Source organism: Gouania willdenowi, chromosome 13 (genome assembly GCF_900634775.1).
Source record: "Gouania willdenowi chromosome 13, fGouWil2.1, whole genome shotgun sequence".
Classification (NCBI taxonomy): domain Eukaryota; kingdom Metazoa; phylum Chordata; class Actinopteri; order Blenniiformes; family Gobiesocidae; genus Gouania; species Gouania willdenowi.
Genome location: NC_041056.1, coordinates 7,551,558 through 7,571,455, shown reverse-complemented (window position 1 = coordinate 7,571,455; position 19,898 = coordinate 7,551,558). Strand labels below are relative to the sequence as shown.

Sequence of the window (19,898 nt, the reverse complement as noted above, 5' to 3'; positions counted from 1 at the left end):
TCAGTCATTTTCTTGTCGGTTTAACCTTTTTCGTGTCATTTCCCTTTAAACGACTTTCCCTAATCACATTAATTACTTTTTTTTAATCTGTTTGCCCACCTGTTTATATTGAAAAAATACATGTAAATACAAGATATTGTCTCAAAATAATAATATTAACAATATTGCCATTACCATTGACAAAAGTAAATTCTGTTTTTTCCGTCTGTTTCCTGCTCTGTGCGTCTCCAAGAAGCTGAATTTCATCAATAGCTTAACTGCACTTTGTGTTTCTATGAGAGAACATATTTAATGTGACTTTCTTCCAGCAGCTCAGTCAGTTATAGATAGGCCTGTGCAATATTATTTAAGGTGAGTGGGTCAACATTTTATTTTTTAATTTTATACAGTGCATTGTTGGAATGTCGGTGCTAAATAAAAAAATTCATATTTTCAATTGATTTATTGTTTGAAGCATTTATATTAATGTATACAATTACAATGTTTTAGTCTTAGTGTGGTTGGTACACATTTAGAGCTATAAATGCAATGGGAATTATAATTTCTTTCAGTGTTTCGGTTTCCGGTCTCGGTTTTCTCTTTTTTGGTTTCAGCCAATAATTCTCATTTCTGTTCCTGCCTAACAAGAATATATCATGACCTTCTGCACAGTTCTCCAAAGACATCAGAGATGGACTGTTGAGGAATCTGTTGGAAATCCTGAAAGATTTAGTGACCAGACTTCAAGGCCTCAGAGAGAACACAAACTGTGAGCCAGCAGCAGAAACAGAAACCTCCCAAGAAGAATCAGAACTGTTCCTGGATGTTAACCAGGCGTCTGCAGGAGAAGCTGATGGAGAGCAGGTCCGTGGTAAACACGTGTGTGTATTTTTCTCATGATAAATCTAAGGCTATGTTCACACTGCAGGTCAATTTCAGTTTTTTTTGCCCATAATGTAAACAGTACAAATCCAATTTTTTCAAATCCGACCCAGGCCACTTTCATATCTGGTTATAAATACGATACAGATCTGATATTTTGCAATGTGACTGCTGTTTGAACGGGTCATGTTTTATACAACCTTTACATCTTCAAAATGCAATAATTCTGTATCCCAGATGGAGTGGGGGGGGGAGTAAAAATAGAGAGTGGAAGGAGAGTGAGTTCTTAAAATGAGAAGAAAAAAAATCAAGATTTTAATCATCCACAATTCTGAATCGATTCATAAACTTCAAAAATCGATTTCTTTAAATGTATTTTATTGATTTATTTTTTCAAGAAAAACTCAGATTCAGCCAATCCGCTTAGAGTCTTTACTCAGGAAACACTGTAAACTGAACAAACAAATACATCTTCATGTTCTCATAAATAGAAAATACCACTATACGAAAAGTCAGCTAGCTTCATGCTAACATCTATGGGAAAACCCGTATATATGCTCATGCTAACATTTATCGCGATTGACGCCGATTTATGTAACACACCGTTTATGCTTAACTTTCACAAACACAGTCTTAGGAGTGTTATTAAACTGTACACTTTAACATAATCACGAGCATATGTTTTTTTAAGCTGAAAATACAAGAACTTAGTAGAGACCAGTAGGCCATGGACTTTCAAGATGGCGACTTCCGATTACTACGGCAACAGTGTTAGGCCAAAACACACAAACTCACCCAGACCCTTACAGTGTATGACACGATCCAACAGTGACCCCAACTTACAATGTATTACATAGACAGCACAAGGTGTGTGTTTTTATTTGTTTAGCATTACCTTATGTCTTAAGTTTGCCTTTATGTGATTACATCATTGGAATCAGTTTATTTAGAATTATCTTATACAAACCATTGTTTTGATGCCATAATTTGCCTTAACACACTATGCATTGTATCAATTTTTGAATCGAGAATCGGTTAAAGCGAGAATCGATTTTGAATCAAATCGTGACCCTAACAATCGAAATCAAATCGAATCGTGAGACACCCAAAGATTCACATCCCTAATATGTATTATACTGTACATATTATCAGTGCCGCACACACGATGAGACAAGATGCCTCCATATTTACTTCCGTAACCAGTACCTTAGAACCTATTTTGTGCGTTTGGGTCACTTCAGTGTCGCATACGAGCAGGAAAAAAGCAGGGTTTTTCAAAAAAAAATCCCCATTGAGCATTAAGACGTGCAGTGTGAACGTAACCTAAGACAGCTCTTTGTGTCTTTAGATCCTTGTTGCAGTGTTGGACTCCATCTTCAAGCATCCCAGTCTGGAGCAATGGTTCCTGGCTCTAGAACGCTCTGCTATACCTCCTCACAGTCTGAACCCAGTGAGACTCAGAACTCTGTCTTCTCTGATGAGCGACGGCGTGCTGCTCCTGCTGCAGCTCAGCGCTCCCACTCTGTGTGCCGTGCATCACCTGGAGCTACTCCACAGATACACCACGGCTGTGAAAACAGCGGTTCTCAAAGAGCTTAAAGAGAAACGATCTCAGCCTCCACGGACGCACTCCCGGTCGTTCCTTGCCCTCCTGTCTCTGCACAGCTTCATGGACCCCCGTGATGTGAGGGAGCTGGTTTCTGAGCTGCTGCTGCTCCCCCACACCAGTCTCGTCTCCCCCAGCAGTGAAGGAACCCAGGCTGAGCTCAGTGTTTATGGTCGTGCGGCGCTGCAGATCCTCACAGAGTTTAAATCCACCTCAGTGCAGGACGGGGACGTGTTCCCCTCACGTGCACACCTCCGTGGCCTCGGAACGCTGCTGCTGTCTTGCTCCAACCCGACACTGGAGGCTTTTCTGCTCCAAACTTTATTTGCTGAGCCCAGTAATGCTAAGCTAGTCCACACTGATGTGCTGTTGCACTGTCTGCAGCGTCCTGTGGTGGACTGTGTATCCATCAGTTCTCTGCTGCTGCAGCACGGATCCACTCACTGCCTGTGCTTTGAGACGTGGTGCCTAGAGCCTTCCAACATAGAGAAGCTATCAGAGGAGATGGACCTTTTCCTCACTGTGATTATGACCTATTTACGAGTGGCAAGTAGCGTCGACACAGCCAGACCTTTGGATGGTGGGTACTGGGACCAGGGTTGGGGTGAATTACAATTAAGTTTTTTAATCATACATGTTTAATTACATTTCAATTACGATTACTTTGGATGTCCCAATACAATTTTTTCATTTCCGATATGATGCCGATATTGCAGCCTTGTGTATCAGCCGATACTGATATTGATCCGATACGATATCAGCATGAATCATACATACTTTTATTACTATTATATTGTTTTGTAAAAAAATAATAATTAGTTATTTTTTAGTGTGGAATGTTAGAAAAGGCGTGATCAAGTGATGTCACTCAAACAAAGAACAATAGTCAGCAACAGTAGGTATGAGGAAAAACTGACCCATTTATTATTAACCAATTCGTTACATAATTACAATTTTTTTTGGTTACATACATTTTAACCTTCAACATATTATCTACAGTATTCTACAATTGAATAAAATAAATGAAAAATTAATTGCAAAAAAAATTGAAAAAATAAAATAAAATTTGAATCCGATATTCGTTTTCAGGCTGATATCGGACCGATATCCGATATATCAATATCGGATTGGGACACCCTAACGATTACGGTGACTGCCATTTTTACAAATATGGTTTATATAATTTTACCAATACTTATAGTTCTAGCATAATATCTTCTTTAGAATTGACGGTATTTTTATGAAACATTACGATTAATTAATCTAACTGTTTACTATTGCAAATAATTGCGAAAATAATCGTAAGATCCCTACTTCCAACATTGCAATTTGATATAAATGTGCAACACAAACTAAAGAATAATTAAAACCCTGTTAAGACACATACTGACACAAGCATTGTATACATGCATGAATAAGGAGGATAAACTTCAATTACAATTACGTCTTTTGTTGTACATGTTAAAGTACATTTCAATTACAATTAGGGTGACCAGCATTTTTTCCATTTAAGTAAATTACAATTATTATTTTTTTACCCTGAAAGTCAATTACATTATTAATTACGAAAGTTCAATTTCCATTTTTAAACTTTTATTCATATATATACATATATAGTGATGATTTGATGTGCTTTTGTATGTGTGTACAATGTCGTTTTAGCATTTTTACATTTACATTTTATTGCATTTATTAATCTTATCTAAAAGCCTTAGCCTTAAAAGTTGGAATTTAGAAATAGCTTTTAACTCTTTGTACAAAACATCAGTTACATTCACACTATTGTTATTATGTTAAATTGTATCATCCCTATTTTTTTTAAAAAACTCCTAAATGGTAAATGGACTTGATTTATATAGCGCTTTATCACCACTGAAGCAGTCTCAAAGCGCTTTACACATCAGCTCATTCACCCAATCACTCTCACATTCACACACCAGTGGGACAGGACTGCCATGCAAGGTGCTAGTCGACCACTAGGAGCAACTTAGGGTTCAGTGTCTTGCCCAAGGACACTTCGACACATAGTCAGGTACTGGGATCGAACCCCCAACCTCTCGATCAGAGGACGACCCACTACCACCTGAGCTATGGTCGCCCTAACTAACCCACTAAGCCTTAACTCTTCTAAGGTAGTGGGAAAAGTTGATTTGAAACGTATTTTAATAATTAACTACCAGTACATATGTGTAAGCCATAGAACTTATTTGCATTTAAATTGTAATTGACAGTTTTTATAGACTGTCCATGAAAATTACAATTAAAAAGTCAATTATCTGAACTCCATTAACAATGGTTACAATGGCAACAGAATTTTTAAATAAGATAATGATTACAAATACGTGATTATAATTAGAATTGACCCCAACCATGACAGAAACAGATTCTTCTTTTGTTTTATAAACACATACAGTAGTAACACTCATTATGTCTTTTTTTTTAGTGCAAAAAGAAGTTTTGAGGAATTTCAAGCGAGGGATGTTATTAAAGTTATCTCAGCGCGTTCTGGGAAGCCTGGCAGAGGAAAGTGGTGCTCAGCTAGCTGAAGCTCTGTCACATCTGATCAAGCTCTCTGCAGAGCCTGCAGACATCAGGGATCTGATCAGCGACCTTCCCATCGCTCTGCAAAAAGTGGATAGTTACGAAAGGTGAAAGAAATGTCAGAAATGTCAAAATGTCAGAAGCTGTTGCATCAAATGTTGGTTTGACTCTCAGGTGGAGAGTAGTGGATGTCATCACAGAGAAGCTCGCTGACCGTCCTGAGGAAAGAGAGAAATGGAGGAAGTCTGTTGCTACTGCAGCTCTGAAATGTCTGGTGTCCTCCTTCACTCACTGCAAAGATCTGGAATCTTCACCCTCAGAACATGAGCAGAGCATCTTAACACGACTGCAGCAACTCATGGTAGGATTTAAGGATTATACTCTTTAATCAAGAGTCTAAAAATCCATATTGTACATGTCTACAATACTTGTTTTATTTATTCTTTAGTTTGTGTTGCACCTTCATATCAAACCGTAGGGATCTCATGATTACCCATTTCCACGATATTAAACGTTACCATTATTTGATCATAATATTTCCTAAATAACGTACATTTTACAGAAAATATAACGCCAGAACGATATTGGTACATTAGCGCAACCTTCCTGGAAAAACCTCTTAATAAACAGATTCATATTTAATTATTATATGGTATCAGAATGTTTCCCTAGAAAGGTGTAGAATATTCCAGTATTTTCCAATATTTCCAATATTTATATATTTTATTTACTTACCTCCTTTAGATTATATATTTGTTTTTTTTTTAGAGAAGAACATACTGTAGTTAATATGTGGCATTTATTGATTATTTACAACAGATTTGATTTGTTTTTAATTCCAAATAGAATTATGAACAGTTTGGTTATTTTACATACCGGTACATTATATATATTATTTTGTTATTAGAGCATCCAGGTGGAAATAAATTTAAATTCAAGACCTATAAGGAGTGTCCATGTGATTTTACGTATTTGTGGTAGTGTGAAAAATAATCCTGACAATCTTAATATCGCTATTAATTCTCTGGAAGCCAAGCTGCTTTGGAGCCGCTGTTAAAGTTTATTTCCCGTCACAGGTTTCAGCTGAAGACATCTCTGCATCTGACTGGAACAGTTTGGTCAAAAATGGACTGAAGTAGGATATTATTATTTATGAATTCTTTTTTTTTTTGTCCACAATTATCTCAGCAATGTCAAAAATTCTCACTCTTGCTTGTTTTTAGGTATCGCTACAGAGATCCTCACTTCCTGAACACGTTGAGGCTCCTGTTGGACGTGATGTATAGTGGCAGTGAGGATCATCAGAAGGACCTCATACCTTTATCCACTCTGCACATGATGAGCAGCAGTCACTCTTTGTTCCTGCCCACCATGTTGGACACCAGCTGCTGCCAGGCCAAAGGTAAAACAAAACATACCTTTTTCTCACCCTGTCATTAATGTCACTAATGTGTATTTTTTTTATCATCATGTCAGAGGAACTGCTTTCACTTCTTCTCAGTCTGGTAAAAAGATGTTCATCCGTCTGCAACATCAACCACTTTGTTGTACTGTTAGGAGCATACGGAGCTTCAATGTCCTCCTCAGGTAAATATTTTGTTTCTTTTAGTTTGTTTGTGAGGTTAATGCTTTACTTTGATTTATTTGTCTTTTTTTAATTCATCGCAGACCAGAAGCTTTTGCTGCTTCTTCAGGAGTATGAACAAAACCAAGTTAGCCTACTGAAGTTTCAGTAAGTTTTTTATTTATTTGTTTTTTATTAGTTTCTCTATTTGTTCTAAGAACCCCAAAAATGTAGAATTTGAGGTTTATTTTCCCAAACTTGCCTGTTTTCCAGAGTTTTAGCCTCTGAAAAGTCACTTTCTGAGCAGTTCTGAATTTGGTCCGCTTTGGGGCCTACTTATGCATATTCGTGAGTGGGCGTGTCTATAGACGCTCACTCACTTCATGTCTCGCTCTTTTACAGGGTGATCAATGATCACCAAAGCGATTTTATTTTTGCTATCCACACACTGTTGTTATTGTTTTCAGCCAAAAAACTGCACATTACAGTAAAACCCTGTAAGTGAGTCCGTCTCAGCAATCATTCAAACTCTCACCTGAATGTTAAGCTGCTATGTCACTTTCTCCTCCTCCATTGCTCTTCTAACTACAATAATAGTGCATTTACGGTGATAATCATTTGTTTTCTCCAACCGCTGCGTCGCATTGTGTAACAAACACGGCAGATCAGTGATACGAGACGATATAACAGGTTTGTCAGTGAGCTAAACCACAAGAGCGGAGTACTCCTCCACATGAACAAATAGTGCTTACACTACAGTGTACGTTCACTGTGGAGGCGTGGCACTGGAAGCAGGAAAGTTTTCATCAGGTTGGGGTGGAGTCCATGGGTGGAGTTACCAGCGGAGGGGAGGGTATTTTCTTTCCCGATTTGACTTGTGACTTCACAAATCTGGAAAATTTGAATCTGAGCAATTTTCTCTGTGTTGTAAGTAGGGGTGTCCCAAGTCAATATTGGTCCGATATCAGCCCAAAAAAGGAATATTGGATATTAGATTCAAATTTCCGGATTCTCCAATATTTTTTTTTTATTTTTATTTTTTTTCCCAATTAATTTTTTATTTATTTTATTCAATTGTAAAATTGTAGTTATTATGTTGAAGGTTAAAATGTATGTAACCAATTGGTTAATAATAAATGACTCAGTTTTTTTCATGTCTACTGTTGCTGACTATTGTTCTCTGTTTGAGTGACATCACTTTATCAAGCTTTTTCTAATATTCCACACTACAAAATAATTTTTTAAAATTTTTTTTTATTAAAGAAAAAAAAAATAAAAATATCGGATCAATATTGATATTGGCCGATACGAAAGGCTGCAATATTGGTACCATATCGGAAATGAAAAATACTACAAAAACACGACTGGATGGATTTATTTCATATTTTGTGTGCCGGTAGACACTCAAGTTACCTCATGTGATTAAAAAAACTGCAAAAGTGAATTTTTCCTAATATGTTCACTTTAAGATACTCAGCATAGGGTTTTTTGTTTGCAGATCTTTCTTGTGGGGACCTGCAGCTGTGGAGCATCACAAGACCAGGAAAAGTCTGGGAGCCTCCCTGTGGAAACAGACCAGCTCAGATGAAGTTTTAGCTTTGCTGAAAACGGACAGGATGCTCCAGACTGTAGCACACTTCCCACAGCAGCGTAGAATCCTCCCACAGGTTCATAAGCATCACTTGTCCTTTTCAATGTTACCTTTGTCAAGCATTTCTGAACTTTGGAAACCACAAACTTTATTTTAATCACACTTTTTTTAGATTTATTTATTATTTATTTATTTATTCAGTTTATTTCCGACATGGTTACATTCACTTTTTTTTTTTTTTTTTTTTACATTTTTTGTACATGCCGAGATTGAATGCAGGTATGACACAAAGTTCTTAATTATTAGTCTAAAGTTGTAAAGTGACGACTGTTTACTAACCATAAGCAGGTTCCAGTCTTTTTTAATAGACACAATTTTCATTTTGGGCACATTTGGGGTAAAGACAATACTTTTTTAACAAATTGTTTTCAGGAAAATTTCTGTATTTTTGGTGTCCTTCTGTGTATATTTGGATTCGTATTGTATATTAATGTTTTCTTTTTAGAATACTCTTTTTGTATTTTGTATTTTTCTTGTCATTTTACATGTTTTTGTTATTTACAAAATTAGACCGATGGCCGCGTTTCATCTGGTGTAAACATATATGACCAAAAAAACTGTTTTTGCCTACTTCATAGTCAATCAAAAATAATTAAGTTATAGTTTATGAAGTTTTTTAATGAATGCTAACAATGCTAGGTCTGATATTAACGATCAAATCCTTAGACAGAGGTACACAGAAAATCTTGGCATGTTCTGCCGTTATCATCAACTGTATCCATGGAAACCAGAGAACAACTTTTTTATGTCAATTTTTAAAAAGGAAATTAAGGACATTAGGTTTTACAACTCATTGTGTGATGGCTGGGACCAACTTTCATGTTTTTCTTCATCATTCAACCCCTTGGTTAAGAAAAATTCCAAAAAATTCTCTAAAGTTGCAAAGTATCGAGTACATTTCCATGTCTTGTGACCAAATCTAACCTTGTTTACTGACCATAAGCAGTTCCCAGTCTTTTTTAATTGGCAAAATGTTCATTAGGGGCACATTTGGGGAAAAAATATATCAGGGCCCAATGCTTTTTAACAGATTGTTTTCTGGAAAAGATTTTACCCACTAAAATATCAAGTGTCTATTGCTTAATTAAGCAGAACAATCCTAGCTTTCTAGTTCCACTAGTTTGATTGACGATTTTCAGCACTTTTCATTTCTGCTATCTGTTATCACAAACCGTCTCCATGGAAACTCAAGAACAACTTCTTGATGTCAAAAGGCAACAAAGCACATTAGGAATCACAACAGGAACCAATGAGTTGTACCTCAGTGTGTGATGGCTCTGACCAACTATCATGTTTCTATCATGGTCTTTCTGGAAAGACCTTCATCATTCAACCCCATGTTAAACAAAAATTAGGAAGAACTAAGCACTGCTATCATGGAAAATTAAGTGAGCAACTGCAACATTTAAATGATTAAATCCCATGATTTTCAACATCCCAAATGTGCTCCTAATGAAAATTTTGCCCATATATTTTTAGAAAACTTCCACTTTTCTTCCTCTGCGTTCAGGATAGCCCAGAGCTGCTCCACCATAACGAAGCTTTGACAGACTTAGGAAACATATACGACCCCTGCTTCCTTCTGCCTCTGTTCAGTGCCATACTGCAGCCAGGTAACCCACTGCACCACATTTCGATGACTCGTCAGTTTGTCTCATTGTGGCTTATGTTTTCTGCTGCGTTCTTCTGTTTGTTTTTGATTGGACAGAGTGTATCATCGACTGCTCCAAGTTCGTATCCAGCCACGCTCTGGGAGTGACTCTAATGGCTCTCAGCAGCTACGACCCAAAGACGAGGGCGGCGGCGTACCATGTGCTCAGCTGCTTCTACCATCACCTGGAGGGGGCTCGCTTCAGAGAGAAGAGACAGGTGGGAAACCCAGCGAGAGTGGTCATGAAAAATGTATCCGAGTACACTTCTGAATGTGTTTGTTTTTGTGTAACAGCTGCTCTATTTGATGGACATGGTGAAGAACGGGGTTTGGCAGCAGAATCAAAGGCTTCCTTTTGTGCTGACTACTTACATTGCTAAAGTGGCTCAGCTGATGCTCAAACCTGGTATGTCGCCTTTGATACATCATGTTCATATTACGTGCAGTATATGAGGTTATATTCAAGCTCCCATAAATTACTGAAGAATATGTATTTTTATAGTTTGTATATTTTTTTTCAGAAAGTTATTTAACAAAACCAGCGATTTTCATTCCACTAATGTCGATCACTAAATCACAATAGTCTCATCCAGTGGTTCTTAAACTTTTTTGGGTATTCCCCACTTTGAACGAAGGTGAACTTTCAAGCCCCACCTGCGCCCATTGTCCCCCAAATAATCCTGACAAATAACACATTTTCAAATTTATTATTAACTAATCGGGAACAAGTATCATCTTTCATAATAAATCAAAAACTAAATGAAACTAATCACCTGTGTGAAAACAAATGTAAAAGTGCAGCAGTCAAAAATACAGGTAAAAACATTGTTTGCAATCTGTGCCAAAAAAAATAAGAAAACAAAAGAGAGGATTTGAGTTTCTGGTTGCATATTTAATGCAGTCTAAAGGTGCGTTCAGACTGAACGCGACTGAAGCGACTACATTACATTCACAACCAATGTAAATGACGCAACCTCCCTTCAAGCGACCCGACTTGCGCGATTCTGGCAACTTGGTCCTGTGTGACTTAGTCTCTCAAAGTTGAAAATGTTTTACTTTTTAGGGGACTTCAGGCGACAACTCCCCCGGCCGTCACTGTCTGTAGAGCCGAGGCAGCAGCCTCTCCCTCCCGCTACAGAGAAACAGCTGCAGCGGAGGGCTGTACTACACTTCCTCTACCGGGGAAAAATTAAAGCAGTTAACTTCTTGAATAAGCCTACATTCTGGGTGAACTCATCCTTAAGATCATACTTTGATCATTTAAACCATAATAAATGCTTTAAATGTACGGCCGGAGAAGAAGTGATTGGCCCTCTCTCTCCTGTCACCGGCTCCGCGGACACACACACACACACTGTTCCCTGGTCATCACGTCACTGGAGCGATGAAGTGAGGGAGTGACCAGAAAGCGCCACTATCTTCAAGCGACTCATCACGGGCGAATGAAGTGAAGTGTGAACTCACCTTAGTAATTTAATGCTATTTTTTCTTATTTGTGTGTAGCCGTTGTTTTTAGTGTTTTTATTGTCAATGAAGAAGGCATGCATGAAGATTGGCATGAAAATGAAAATGTCCTCCTGTTTGTCACGCCCCACCTGTTATTTCTCCATTTCCCACCAGGGGGGCATGCCACACACTTTGGGAAGCACTGGTCGAATCAAACGGAAAGAAATATTCAAAATAAAATACTCGTACACAAAAATGAAATAGAATTCACTTTTAAAAACATAATTTTTTAAATCTGCGGCCCAGTATCAAATGGTCCACGGAACTTTAGGAGTCCACAGCCCAGTTGTTGAGAACAGTATATTGTCCCAAAGTGTTAACTATGCCATCTAGTGGGCATTGAATGCACTGCCGGTGGGTAGAACAAGATCGTTTGCTTTAAGGGTTACAGTTTAGTTTAAGAAGGGCTAAGGTGTTCTTTATTATTGTCAATGGTTAATAAAATGTGTGCTTTAGTAGTTAAGGGCAACAACTGGATTTATCTTTAATTTGGCTTTAACTGTCTTCAGTATTTTTTGTTTTAATGACCTCATGATGTTAAACTTTTTTTTTTTTAAAAAGTAAATTATTTTCTGGTTAAAATTCAAAACTACCGAAGCAAACTGTCGATAATAGAAAGTGTTTTATTTTTTATTTCGTTCCAGAGGACCACATGTATGTGTTGGTGAACAGGTTCCTGCTCACTCATCAGAGTTTGGATTTTAGACGAGTCCCTGAGTTCTTCAGGCTGTTCTATGGCTTTGAGATGGAGGTAAATGGAATTCAAGTTTTAATGAAAACATCTTTTTTTTTTGGTTTTAAGACCCTTTTGTTACTAAATGAACACAAACTGTTTTTTTGGCCTCCATCTGTTTGCTCTGGGATGTTTTCTTCACTTATCTGTTTCTAAATCTGAGGCCTGTTAACCTTGGAAGTCTGACGTGTTTTTAATGTTTTCCAGCACAAGGTGGAGCGTGAGTGGATCCTCAGTGTGCTGGAGGACGGGATCAATGATAACCGCTGCTATCAACTGTGTAACCAACAGGGAATCTTTCAGGTCCTTCTGAGCTTTAGCAGCACTCCTCTCTGTGACGAGCACGCTCAGGTACACAGCACCACAAACACAACTACAGGATAGAATTCCTGTAAATTAGGACCAAACAACAACACAGTAACTTTTAATATTAGTAGGGATGGGTGATATAGACTAAAAGTCATTTCTCAATATTTTTTCTGAAAATGGAGATATCTAATATAAATCTTGATATTTTTGACTCAATAAAGTCTTGCTAGAAACACAATTCTGGGTTAAATTTGCTGATGAAAATGCCACACAGGCACATTTATTAACTAACAGCTGCACAATTTGTTCCACTTTTGGCTTTTTCTCCTCTAAGGGACAGCACGTGTGTGTGAGTTCTGTAGTGTGGTTTGTTTAGGGGGAAGATCTGGGTTAGTACACACTCAATAATCCATCTAACTATGCTTTTCATGCTATTATGAGAAGTATTTTAATACAAAATCAGCTGTAAGATGCATATCTCATAAATATGGGAAAATTGTATAAAAGAAAAAGGACAATTTAACTGTTCTCTATGAATAATATAAAATACTTGTGTGATGTGATTTGTACTGTGTGATTGTATAAATCACAACAAGATATCTCCCAATATAGGCGATATTTTCATTGTCTATATCGGTAAAATTGAAAACTCGATATACCTTGAATCTCGATATGTTCTCCAGCCCTAATTATTAGATGAAATATGTAATGGGCTGATGTAGTGTGTTTTGTGATTGTTTACGTAGATACAAGTCATCAGGGTGTTGTGTAGAGCTGCACATGTGACCAAAGCAGCTTATGATCTGATCAAGAGTGCAGGTCTGTTAACCTGGATGGTGCAGATGGTTGAGAAAAGGTAACCTTCACAATAAAGTTTATTTTATTTAGTCTTATCTTTCCCAAATCTTTAATATATTTCTTATAATTCACAGGAATCTGGAGCAGCGCCTCCTCTGTGCTCTGATCGAACTGTTCCATGTGCTGTGGTTCACTAACCTGGGTCAGAAAGAGAAGCAGGCAGATGAAACCAAGCCCTCCACGTCTACTGACGAGAAACCTCAGACTTTAAAGAAATGCCTTCCCCTCCCTATTATCGCTGAATTCTTATGTGTGGCATCGACTATCAGCGTACACCTCAGGTAAAGACCAGAAAAAAGGCCTAAAAAGTTTATTCCTAAAACATAAGCCCTCATTTATCAACCGTTCAGACTGGAGCGTACGATCATATTCACGCAAGCTTAGGTATTTATCAATTTTGACGTACCCGTCAGATCTCACGTCTGATCTGAGCTCGTGTACGCAGCAAACGTGAGTGAGACTGAAAATAGTTATTAAACAAATTTCAGCTGTCATTTAAGCATAAGCACACACGATCAGAACAGATCAAAACGTATTAAAAACAAATTAAACAAAATATATATATATATTTTTTTTTTTTAAGCTCACATTACTGATACCACTTTTTTGGTTTTCCTTTTACAGAATATTGTATAAACCCACTAATAAAACTCTACTACCGAGCAGGAACACATAGGTTAACCCAGTGCACACACACACAGGACGCAGTGCTGCTATGCTCTGTCTTGGAGAAAGAGGTCCTATTTTCTCCGTACAACACATCACTGGAGGCTGTACAGAGAAAACAGGACCTCGTTCATGCTTTTAGGTGTAAAGTACACGTTAAACCAGCGTTTCTCAACTGGTGGGTTGCAGACAGCTGGTCAAAAATAAATAAATACTTAATGTCTCTCATGTTGGACTTGTCCTTTATTTTGAAAGAAACTTATTATTTTGACAGGCATGCTGTGAAATGCATGTTGCGCGGGAAAATATATAGATTTATGTTTTTAAAAAAGATTATATATGTGTGTTTTCAACAGCTATTTTTGAAAAAGTAAATTTGGTTGAATTCTAAAAAAAAAAAAGGATCGCGATTTATTGACTGTAGCAAAATGTGGGTCACAGGGTCAGACCAGTTGAGAACCCCTACCTTAAACTTTTACAAATGCACTTACCCTTTAACACCGTGTTCCGTAAAGTGATGATATACGGGTGAAATTGGCTGGAAATTAAGGCTTTTTAAGGTTTTGATTGTTTATTTCTTTTAATGTGATATTTATTGCCCCTAGCATGTGGACGTCATATTTCCATGTGTCTCTCCAGGATCTCTGTTGTGAAGTTGTTTGCAGCGCACACAGGGGGGCAGACATCACCTGCTGGTAGCTGATCCTATTCCACACAGTGTTCAAATGAGCTCCAGTTTCCACACTGTCAAAAAGCAAATCTTTGTTGAGTTTCATCTTGGAAAAGCTTCTCTTCTTGTTTGACCTCAGTGGGCGGGGCCTCCGAAAAAGCGAAAGATGTTAAGGATGATCAAATTCGGTCGCCGCATTTATCAGCACTCGATCATTTGTACGTTGGTAATGGTCAGATACGAATGTTTCAGAAATCACACGTTGGTCCTGTCGTACGACCAAACGTTCATTCAGATTTACACCCGTTTTCACGCAAGGTTGATAAATGAGGGCCACTATCTTTAACCTTCTCACAGACCTCGACATGTTTGGGTTGAGGGGCGTCACTGTTTGCTTGCTGTGATCCTGTCAGGTTGGCGGTGAAGGCTCCAGCCCTCAGCCTGTTCCTGCAGACCCTTTGCTCCGTACTCAAACATCGTGGGACGGCCCTCGGTGTGAAAGCACAGGCGGAGCAGCTCACGCTCCACCCTCAGCCTCTGTCCTCCACTGAGGCTCTCGCTCTGCTTCTCTGTTGGGCTTCGTTGTCCCGTGAAACGTCGTTAGTCACCCAAATACGAGCTTTGTGTAGAAAGCACAAAGTCACAGAGCTGATGAGTGAGTCGCTGCAACACATGATCACAACATGTCGGAATACAGTATTATTCCCTCTGTCTGGGGATTTGATCGTTAATATCAGACTTAGCATCATTGTTAGCATTCATAAATGCTTAATAAACTATAACTTAAATATTTTTGGTTGGCAATGAAGTGGGAGGAAACATAAATAGTATGTTTTTTAAGTTTACACCAGACGTGGGCTACTGGCATCCCGGGGGGCCACATGCAGCCCTCGGCCTAATTTAGGAAATAACCAAGAAACATTTTAAATCACTTCAAAACACACACAAGTAATTCTAAAAATACATGATGACAAAACAAGAGAAACACACAATACGACTCCAGTAATGCACAAGGACAACAAAAATACTTAAAATGATGACGAAAATACTCAAATTATGACAAAAATACTCAAGGTGACGACAAAAACAACATTATGACAAAAACTCACTAGTGGCCCCCCAAAACACACAAAAATGACAGAAAAACAGTCAAAACTCATAGTTCTTTGCTGTGTTAGTGCTCATCATTCTGGTCATTATTCTAAATGTTGACTGTTGATATAATGGCCCTTGGATCAGTCGATAACATTTTTATGGCCCTCGTGGTGATAAAAGTGGCCCTTCTCTGGTTTACACAGTGACCACAGGATGAACCGCTAATGCTAATGCTGTAGCTAGTGGAAATCTGGGGCTAAACCTTTATTCACTTTCTGTCCTTACACAGGATTACACTTTACTTAATGTCTTACAGTAGTTATTTCTTTGCAGATGATAGAGAATATTACATTTTAAAATGTATCATTAATGGTTTGTTGTTTTTTTTTCCTCCTCCTCTGCAGGAATGGGAAAGAATCAGGTCCAAAGCTCTGTTTTTAAGACCAAAGCACAAAAAGAAAACCTTGCAGAGGAAACTGAAGCTCAGAAGCGAGAGGAAAACCTGCTGACTCAGTGTAAACTTGACCTCTGCAGCATCTTTGTTCACTGGGAACCTGTGAGTGACCAACTGGGTCCCAGTGTGCTGCTGAGCACTGAAACAGCCCAGCTCCTCACAAAGTGGTCCCTGAGGTGTTTAGTGCAGGATGAGTACGATCCAATCAGAGCACAGGAGTTCCTGCACTGGTTTGAAAAGGCTGTGATCAAACACAGGGAAACAATGGAAGCTGTGGTGCTTGATGCTGGTTTGAAGGCAGACCTTCTTCGTCTCTACCATCGAGCTTTTCAAACTCAGCATGACAACAGCAACGCAACTGGAAAAGAAACCTTGCAGCTGTTTACCAACATTATGACCTGTTTGTTAGAGATTCGAGGTGACCTTCCTGAGCTGCACCATCCAGTCGTCTCCACCTGCATGGCAGAACATACAGAGGATCAGTCTAAGCAAGGTAGTAGTCCATCACACGCCTGGTTTTATCTGTAAATGACACAATGTCACAGATAACAACTAATGTCGCCGTCCACCTGTTTATAACTTCAAAAGTGATGCCATAAAGCAGACATAGGCAATCGGCAACATTTGGCCCTCGGTCTAATTTTATGCAGCCCCCAAAGTAAATATACAAAATGACAGAAAAATACACAAAACAAGAGCAAGAATACAAAACATAAATAAAAAGAATTACAACATTGCAGGAAAATACAGCAAAAGACAAGAGAAAAACACAGAAAATACTCCAAAAACACAAAACGCTACTACAAAAATGAACAAAATGACAAGAGTAATACACAAAATTACTCAGATGACTACAAAAGACAGAAAAGCAAAAAAATTACTCCGCTGACCCACAGTACTAACAAAGGGGCAAAACGACAACAGAAATTCTCAAAAATTACTCCAAAATACACAAAATGACAGCACAAATACACAATATGACTCCGATAAACCTATATGTTTACGAGAAAAATGCACGAAGACTTTAAAAGAAATGCACAAAATGCTTCACAACGAGCCAGACAACAAAAAACATACACAGAATGACACAAAACACAAAAAAATGACTATAAAAACTATTTTATTTCTTTTATTAATGCTCAGATCGCTCATAATCCTAAATGCTGACATAAATGTTAATAATGTGGCCCTCCGATCAAACCAACACATTTTTGTGGCCCCACTGTAATAAAAGTTGCCTACTTCTGCCATAAAGGCTCAAATAAGTCAAATCATATTTTTAACCATTACATTATCCACCTTATTCCTAAGGACGCTACTTCCTGACTATAGGTGCAGCTCCCTGTGTGATAAAGCAGTGAAAAATAGATAAGTTAAAAAGGCCTAATAATTTAGGAAGGATCTGCTGTTGAATCAACATTCGCTAGCTTTTATAAGATGTGCCAAATTCATTCGCATTGACTTTTATTGTTCTTTAAATATAGCTCATGCATTGAATGCTGAGAAAAACACATTGTTTTTGCTGAAAAGGTATCGAAATGCATTTTGAGAAAAAACTGAGTCCAAACTGGGTGGCCCCGGGGCCTCATACTGTCCTCGCTCTAATTTTGTGCGACACAAAATGAAATATTCAAAACAACAGCAAAAGAACACAAAATTACTCAATAAAAACCTACAAGACAACAATAATATGCAAAATGACTCGTGTAATACACAAAACAAAAAAAAGAGGAAGAAAAAAACTAAAAAGTGCATAGATATCAAACACATGCCTCAAAAACAAATAAATGAACAAGAAAAATTTACAAAATGACAGAAAGTGACTCCAAAAACACAAAAAATGACAAAAAAGAAACTTGCAAAACCCTAACCCTCAAATTGACTATAAACAAAGACCAAAAACACAAAATGACTAAAAACTAAACAACAGAAACATTCAAGATACTATAAACAAATACAAAATCCTTTGTTTCCTGTATTAATGCTCAGATTAGTCATTATTCTAAAAGCTGATATGAATATTGATAATGTGGCCCTTGGAAAATCAGATCATTACTTTTTTTTTGGCCCCTGCTGTGATAAAAGCCTCTGGTTTACATCATGCAACATTGACACTTTTTGCACTTCATTCTTGACCTTTACTTACCAAGAACGTTTAAATGATCAAATATTAATATCACTACGAGAGGAATTACAATTGCATACTTAAAGGCTTCCTCACACTGAAAAATAATTATTTTTTTATGTATCAAAGCTTTATTTTTTTCAGTTTTTCATTGTAAATTGACTGTTTTCTTGGAAATTTAATAATTATCATCAGGATATTGGCACTTTGTTTGAGTTTAATACTTTAATTTTAGATTTTTTTTAAATTAGCAAGTAATAAATGTACTTTAGTTATTGTTTTTGTTTTTACTTATATAAAACAGAAACAAAGCTAAAATGTCAGACAATACTAAAAATCATTTTCACTGTACCACTTGTGTGTAATCCTAACTAAAGCTCTCGTCCTCCCACAGATGCAGGACTTTCACTGATGTCTTTGTACATCCATGAGGTTTGGAGTGGAGCTACAACCCCTGAACTCTTCCTGTCTCACATGCATTTGGTGCAAAGATCTGAACAGAAAGAATGTGAAGCCTCACAAACATCTCCAGCAGCCATTAGAGCTCTGTGTTCTGATATCATCACCAACAGGCAGGAAACGTCCCTCTGAAGTCTTTGCTGTTTCACTCACAGGACAAACAAATACATTTTTCTTTGTCTGAGTTTGTCTGAACTATTTTTTACAAACATATATGCATATATGAACTTTTTTTGTAAATTATTACTTTGCAAATAAAGATTTTGTATAAAATTATTGTGGTGCAGCTTCTTTCTTTTTTTTTTTTTTTTTTTTTTTTTCATTTTTATGTGCAAATGGGATTTAGGTTTAGGCTTTTATTTTGAAGTATTTTCTCCTCCAGGCTATAGTAGATGGCAGTGTTGCACAATAATTAATAGTTTTACTTAATATGTATATTAATTACTGTTTCAAGTCCAACCTGGGCTTCCGCGGGTCCACATACTGTCCTCGGTCTAATGTTGTGCGGCCACCAAAATAAAAACACACAAAATAACAGAGAAATAGACAAAACAATAGTAAAAATGTACAAAATTACTCAAAAAAAAAACGAAAAGATAGCACAAAACAATAGACATGTACTCTAAAAAACACAAAATGACTACAAATGTACACAAAAATAACAGCAATATATATAAAATGACCACAATAATACACAAAATGTACAATATTACTTTGCAAATAAGGATTTTGTATGAAATATTTGTGTTGCAGCTTCTTAATAATTTTTTTTTTTTTTTTTTACTTTGTGTGCAAATTTGATTTAAAGAATGAACAAAACACAATTAAACACAAAATCAACTCAGGGTTTTGGCTTTTATTTTGAAGTATTTTATTTTACAGGCTTTAGCAGATGACAGTGTTGCACAATGATTAATAGTTTTACTTAATGTGTATTCATTACTGTTTCAACTTTAACACCATTTAGAATTTAATTTTAAAAATGACAAAATAAGAAATATTTGTCTTTATGTATCTACTGTTCTTCACATTTAAACACATTCACACATTGATTTCAGCCTGAAGTCAAGCTGTGGATGGCTTTGCTTTTACTCTAGACCTGTGGCTCCTGCAATAAAAAAGTCAGATAATACATATTTTTGAATAGAA

At 37.2% G+C, this 19,898-nt stretch overlaps 1 protein-coding gene across 1 annotated transcript in view; it reads left to right on the top strand.

Annotated features, from left to right (window-relative positions):
• Nucleotides 1-19,025, top strand: part of urb1 (URB1 ribosome biogenesis homolog) — a 30,490-nt gene extending 11,465 nt beyond the window's left edge. Inside the window, exons 21-39 of the mRNA XM_028465334.1 lie at nucleotides 652-843; nucleotides 2,210-3,047; nucleotides 4,911-5,115; nucleotides 5,183-5,369; nucleotides 6,085-6,143; nucleotides 6,232-6,410; nucleotides 6,485-6,595; nucleotides 6,677-6,740; nucleotides 8,071-8,239; nucleotides 9,734-9,836; nucleotides 9,932-10,092; nucleotides 10,169-10,280; nucleotides 12,025-12,131; nucleotides 12,321-12,464; nucleotides 13,169-13,278; nucleotides 13,355-13,561; nucleotides 15,030-15,271; nucleotides 16,116-16,658; nucleotides 18,685-19,025. Of these exons, the coding sequence (XP_028321135.1) occupies nucleotides 652-843; nucleotides 2,210-3,047; nucleotides 4,911-5,115; nucleotides 5,183-5,369; nucleotides 6,085-6,143; nucleotides 6,232-6,410; nucleotides 6,485-6,595; nucleotides 6,677-6,740; nucleotides 8,071-8,239; nucleotides 9,734-9,836; nucleotides 9,932-10,092; nucleotides 10,169-10,280; nucleotides 12,025-12,131; nucleotides 12,321-12,464; nucleotides 13,169-13,278; nucleotides 13,355-13,561; nucleotides 15,030-15,271; nucleotides 16,116-16,658; nucleotides 18,685-18,881 (3,930 nt within the window). The 3' untranslated portion in view covers nucleotides 18,882-19,025. The remainder of the gene's footprint in view (nucleotides 1-651; nucleotides 844-2,209; nucleotides 3,048-4,910; nucleotides 5,116-5,182; nucleotides 5,370-6,084; nucleotides 6,144-6,231; nucleotides 6,411-6,484; nucleotides 6,596-6,676; nucleotides 6,741-8,070; nucleotides 8,240-9,733; nucleotides 9,837-9,931; nucleotides 10,093-10,168; nucleotides 10,281-12,024; nucleotides 12,132-12,320; nucleotides 12,465-13,168; nucleotides 13,279-13,354; nucleotides 13,562-15,029; nucleotides 15,272-16,115; nucleotides 16,659-18,684) is intronic.
• The last annotated feature ends 873 nt before the right edge of the window (nucleotides 19,026-19,898 follow it).